Consider the following 7,683-nt stretch of genomic DNA (forward strand, 5'->3'; position numbering starts at 1 on the left):
TTAAAAAGGTGGATTTTTTTAAAGAGACTCCCCAGATCTTCCTCTCTCCCCCCCTCTCTCCCCCATTTCCCTCTCTCTCTCTCTCCCTCACTCTCTCTCTCTCTCTCTCTCCCTCACTCTCACTTGTACTCCTTCGCTCTGTCTCCCTCTTTTTTCAGCGTGCCCCGCCTCCTTTACTCTTCCTTCCTCTGTATGATTGGTTGTCCTCTCCCTCCAGAATCACACCCACTACACACTTCTCTCTCTCTCTCTGTGTGTGTGAGTGTGTGTACACTCTTCCTCTTCTCCCTCGGAGTTGCAGCGTCTCTCAGACACACACACACACACACACTCTGCCGTGGTGAGTACGTCTTTGTTTGGGTTCTGCTGTTCTGTGAGGTATTGTTCTAGCACTCAGTGTGGCTCTGTCTGAGTGTGTGTGTGTGTGTGTGTGTGCATGCGCTGGTATGTTTTCTTTGGCTGAGCTCCGAGCACACGTGGAGCTGTAGGGGAATGGTAGTGGAGTGTGTTGAGTCTGTATGTGTGTGTGTGTGTGTGTGTGTGTGTGTGCGTGTGTGTGTATGTGTGTGTGTATTAGGAATATTTAGGAGACGTCATTCACATTCACTGATCTTATGTACACTCTATGCGCTCTCCACTATCACTAATAACTGCTATAACTAATCACCAATATTACTGATCACTGCTATCACTAATCACTACTATCACTGATCACTGCTATCACTAATCACCAATATCACTGATCACTCCTATCACTAATATCACAAATCCTTACTATCACTGATAACTGCTATCACTACTATCACTAATCACTACTATAACTAATCACTGCTATCACTGCTATCACAAATCACTACTATCACAGATTACTACTATCACTAATCATTGCTATCACTGATCACTGCTATCACTAATCACTACTATCACTAATCACTGCTCTCACTTTGACTACAACCACTAATCACTACTATCACTAATCACTGCTATCACTAATCACTACTATCACTAAAAACTATAAAAAAAAATAACTAATCACAAATATCACTGATCACTACTTTCACTATTCACTGCTATCATTAATCACCAATATCAGTGATCACTACTATCACCACCATGACTAATCACTACTATCACTAATCATTGCTATCACTGATCACTACTATCCCTAATCACTACTATCACTACTATCACTAATCACTGCTATCACTGCTATCACTAATCACTGCTCTCACTAATGACTACAGTCACTAATCACTACTATCACTAATCACGGCTCTCACTACTTTCACTTATAACTGCTATCACTAATCACTGCTATCACTAATGACTACTTTACTAATCACTGCTATGACTTATCACTACTATCACTAATCACTACTATCGCTGTTCACTGCTATCACTAATCACCAATATCACTGATCACTGCTATCACTAATATCACAAATGCTTACTATCACTAATCACTAATATCACTAATCACTGCTATCACTAATATCACAAATGCTTACTATCACTAATCACTAATATCACTAATCACTACTATCACTAATCACTGCTATTACTGATCGCTTATATCACTACTATCACTAATCACTGCTATCACTAATCACTGCTATGACTTATTACTACTATCACTAATCACTGCTATCACTAATCACTGCTATCACTGATCGCTTATATCACTACTATCACTAATCACTGCTATCACTAATCACTACTATCACTAATCACTGCTATCACTGATCGCTTATATCACTACTATCACTAATCACTGCTATCACTACTATCACTGATCACTACTATCACTGATCACTGCTAATGCTAATTGGTGGAACAGGTGGGGTTGTGTGTGTTGTGATTTGTGTGTGTGTGTGTCACACACTGTGTCACTGTACTTTCAGGTATTACTCTGAACTGAGCTTGAGCTCCATCTGGTGTATGTACTGAGCGTACCCATACTCATAGTGAGTGGCGCCCCCTGCAGTATGACTCAGAGTAACGGAGAGACACAGCCCCAGCGGGGGAGGGTCCGGCAGCTCCGGGACACCTTAACGCAGCGGTCACTCCGAGCATGCAGCACAGTCCAAAACATCCGATCCAACGACATCAAAGCATTCTTCAGGAGGAATGCCTTCGTCATCCTTACTGTCACTGCCGTCATCATTGGTCAGTCTGAGTGTGTGTGTGTGTGTGTGTATGTGTGTGTGTGTGTGTGTGTGTGTGTGTGTGTGTGTGTGTGTGTGTGTGTGTGAGAGAGAGAGAGAGAGAGAGAGAGAGAGAGAGAGAGAGAGAGAGAGAAAAACAAATGTTTAATAGTCTTTAAGGTCCTATAGAGACCCCCTGTGTACCCTCTATTTCCTTCACTGTGTTATAGAGGTCCTATAGAGACCCCCTGTGTACCCTCTATTTCCTTCACTGTGTTATAGAGGTCTTATAGAGACCCCCTGTGTACCCTCTATACCCTCCACTGTGTTATAGAGGTCCTATAGAGACCCCCTGTGTACCCTCTATTTCCTTCACTGTGTTATAGAGGTCCTATAGAGACCCCCTGTGTACCCTCTATTTCCTTCACTGTGTTATAGAGTTCCCATAGAGACCCCCTGTGTACCCTCTATTTCCTTCACTGTGTTATAGAGGTCCTATAGAGACCCCCTGTGTACCCTCTATTTCCTTCACTGTGTTATAGAGGTCTTATAGAGACCCCCTGTGTACCCTCTATACCCTCCACTGTGTTATAGAGGTCCTATAGAGACCCCCTGTGTACCCTCTATTTCCTTCACTGTGTTATAGAGGTCCTATAGAGACCCCCTGTGTACCCTCTATTTCCTTCACTGTGTTATAGAGTTCCCATAGAGACCCCCTGTGTACCCTCTATTTCCTTCACTGTGTTATAGAGGCCCTATAGAGACCCCCTGTGTACCCTCTATTTCCTTCACTGTGTTATAGAGTTCCCATAGAGACCCCCTGTGTACCCTCTATTTCCTTCACTGTGTTATAGAGGCCCTATAGAGACCCCCTGTGTACCCTCTATTTCCTTCACTGTGTTATAGAGGTACCCTCTATTTCTATTTCCTTCACTGTTATAGAGGTCCTATAGAGACCCCCTGTGTAACCTCTATACCCTCCACTGTGTTATAGAGGTCCTATGGAGACCCCCTGTGTACCCTCTATACCCTCCACTGTGTTATAGAGGTCCTATAGAACTCTATATGGTCTGTGTTATAGAGGTCCTATAGAGACCCCCTGTGTAACCTCTATACCCTCCACTGTGTTATTGAGTTCCTATAGAGACCCCCTGTGTACCCTCTATACCCTCCACTGTGTTATAGAGGTCCTATAGAGACCCCCTGTGTACCCTCTATACCCTCCACTGTGTTATAGAGGTCCTATAGAACTCTATATGGTCTGTGTTATAGAGGTCCTATAGAGACCCCCTGTGTACCTTCTATACCCTCCACTGTGTTATAGAGGTCCTATAGAGACCCCCTGTGTAACCTCTATACCCTCCACTGTGTTATTGAGTTCCTATAAAGACCCCCTGTGTAACCTCTATACCCTCCACTGTGTTATAGAGGTCCTATAGAACTCTATATGGTCTGTGTTATAGAGGTCCTATAGAGACCCCCTGTGTACCTTCTATACCCTCCACTGTGTTATAGAGGTCCTATAGAGACCCCCTGTGTAACCTCTATACCCTCCACTGTGTTATTAAGTTCCTATAGAGACCCCCTGTGTACCTTCTATACCCTCCACTGTGTTATTGAGTTCCTATAAAGACCCCCTGTGTAACCTCTATACCCTCCACTGTGTTATTAAGTTCCTATAGAGACCCCCTGTGTACCTTCTATACCCTCCACTGTGTTATTGAGTTCCTATAGAGACCCCCTGTGTACCTTCTATACCCTCCACTGTGTTATAGAGGTCCTATAGAGACCCCCTGTGTACCTTCTATACCCTCCACTGTGTTATTGAGTTCCTATAGAGACCCCCTGTGTACCTTCTATACCCTCCACTGTGTTATAGAGGATCTATAGAACTCTATAGGGTCTATAAGACCCTATAAGATAAGGTGTGTTGTCGTGACAGTGTGTGTGTGTGTGTGTGTGTGTGTGTGTGTGTGTGTTGTAGGCATCGCACTGGGCTTTGCTCTCAGACCCTATAAGATGTCGTACCGGGAGGTGAAGTACTTCTCTTTTCCTGGAGAGCTGCTGATGAGAATGCTGCAGATGCTGGTGCTCCCCCTGCTGGTCTCCAGTTTAATTACAGGTACATGACACCACTAGACACTGAGCTCAGAACCAGCATGCACACTACACTACACAACACAACACTATCCTACACTATACTACACAACACTACACAATACACTACACTACACAATACTACACTATACTACACAATACACTACACTACACAACACAACACAATCCTACACTATCCTACACTATACTACACAATACACTACACTACACAATACACTACACTACACAACACAACACTATCCTACACTATACTACACAATACATTACACTACACAATACTACACTATCCTACACAACACTACACAATACACTACACTACACAATACACTACACTACACAACACAACACTATCCTACACTATACTACACAACACTACGCAATACACTACACTACACAATACTACACTATCCTACACTATACTACACAACACTACACAATACACTACACTACACAATACACTACACTACACAACACAACACTATCCTACACTATACTACACAACACTACACAATACACTACACTACACAATACTACACTATCCTACACTATACTACACAATACACTACACTACACAACACACCACAATCCTACACTATACTACACAATACACTACACTACACAACATAACACTATCCTACACTATACTACACAATACATTACACTACACAATACTACACTATCCTACACTATACTACACAATACTACACAATACACTACACTACACAATACACTACACTACACAACACAACACTATCCTACACTATACTACACAACACTACACAATACATTACACTACACAACACAACACAATCCTACACTATCCTACACTATACTACACAATACACTACACTACACAATACACTACACTACACAACACAACACTATCCTACACTATACTACACAATACATTACACTACACAACACACTACACTACACAACACAACACAACACTATCCTACACTATACTACACAACACAACACAATACATTACACTACACAATACTACACTATCCTACACTATACTACACAATACACTACACTACACAACACAACACAATCCTACACTATCCTACACTATACTACACAATACACTACACAACACTACACTACACACTACACTACACTACACTACACTACAATACACACTACACTACACTACACACTGCACACTACACTACACACCACAATACACTACACTACACTACACAATACACTACACACTACACTACAATACACTACACACAACACTACACTACACTACACTACACACTACACTACACTACACACCACACTACACTACACACCACACTACACTACACACTACACTACACATTACACTACACACCACACTGCACACTGCACACTACACTACACACCACAATACACTACACACTACACTACACTACACTACACTACACTACACACAACTCTATACTACACTACACACTACACTACACACCACACTACACTACACACTAAACTACACACCACACTACACTACACACTACACTACACAAAAAACTACACTACACTACACACCACACTGCACACTACACTACACACCACACTACACTACACACTACACTACACACTACACTACACACAACACTACACTACACACAACACTACACACTACACTACACTACACACTACACTACACACCACACTGCACACTACACTACACACAACACTACACTACACTACACACTACACTACACACCACACTGCACACTACACTACACTACACTACACACCACACAACACTACACTACACACTACACTACACACAACACTACACTACACTACACTACACATTACACTACACACTACACTACACACCACACTGCACACTACACTACACTACACTACACACCACACAACACTACACTACACACTACACTACACACTACACTACACACAACACTACACTACACTACACTACACATTACACTACACACTACACTACACACCACACTGCACACTACACTACACTACACACTACACTACACTACACTACACACAACACTACACTACACTACACACTACACTACACTACACACCACACTGCATACTACACTACACACTACACCACACTACACACTACACTACACACTACACTACACTACACTACACACCACACTGCACACTGCACACTACACTACACACCACAATACACTACACTACACTACACTACACACTACACTACACTACACACTACACTACACTACACACCACACTGCACACTGCACACTACACTACACACCACAATACACTACACTACACTACACTACACACTACACACTACACACTACACTACACTACACTACACACCACACTACACTACACACTACACTACACTACACTACACACCACACTACACACTACACTACACACCACACCACACTACACTACACACCACACTACACTACACACTACACTACACACCACACCACACTACACTACACACTACACTACACTACACACACTCTATCTCTCTCTTTCTCTCTTCCACACACACACACAAACACACTCTCTCTCTCACACACACACTCTCTCACACACACTCTCTCTCTCTCTTTCTCTCTTTCACACACACACTCTCTCTCTCTCACACACACTCTCTCTCTCTCTTTCTCTCTTTCACACACACACTCTCTCTCTCTCACACACACTCTCTCTCTCTCTCTCTCACACACACTCTCTCTCTTTCTCTCTCTCACACACACTCTCTCAACACAACACTATCCTACACTATACTACACAATACATTACACTACACAACACACTACACTACACAACACAACACAACACAACACAACACTATCCTACACTATACTACACAACACAACACAATACATTACACTACACAATACTACACTATCCTACACTATACTACACAATACACTACACTACACAACACAACACAATCCTACACTATCCTACACTATACTACACAATACACTACACAACACACTACACTACACAACACTACACTACACTACACACTACACTACACTACACTACACTACAATACACACTACACTACACTACACACTGCACTACACTACACACTGCACACTACACTACACACCACAATACACTACACTACACTACACAATACACTACACACTACACTACAATACACTACACACAACACTACACTACACTACACTACACACTACACTACACTACACACCACACTACACTACACACCACACTACACTACACACTACACTACACATTACACTACACACCACACTGCACACTGCACACTACACTACACACCACAATACACTACACACTACACTACACTACACTACACTACACTACACTACACTACACACAACTCTATACTACACTACACACTACACTACACACCACACTACACTACACACTAAAGTACACACCACACTACACTACA

At 42.4% G+C, this 7,683-nt stretch overlaps 1 protein-coding gene across 1 annotated transcript in view; it reads left to right on the forward strand.

The window, feature by feature from the left end:
- The first annotated feature begins 257 nt into the window (after window positions 1–257).
- Window positions 258–7,683, forward strand: part of slc1a3a (solute carrier family 1 member 3a) — a 24,340-nt gene continuing 16,914 nt past the window's right edge. The window contains exons 1-3 of the mRNA XM_072671860.1: window positions 258–340; window positions 1,902–2,166; window positions 4,129–4,266. Coding sequence (XP_072527961.1) covers window positions 1,986–2,166; window positions 4,129–4,266 — 319 coding nt within the window. The 5' untranslated portion in view covers window positions 258–340; window positions 1,902–1,985. The remainder of the gene's footprint in view (window positions 341–1,901; window positions 2,167–4,128; window positions 4,267–7,683) is intronic.

Source organism: Salminus brasiliensis, assembly GCF_030463535.1.
Source record: "Salminus brasiliensis chromosome 20 unlocalized genomic scaffold, fSalBra1.hap2 SUPER_20_unloc_1, whole genome shotgun sequence".
Classification (NCBI taxonomy): domain Eukaryota; kingdom Metazoa; phylum Chordata; class Actinopteri; order Characiformes; family Bryconidae; genus Salminus; species Salminus brasiliensis.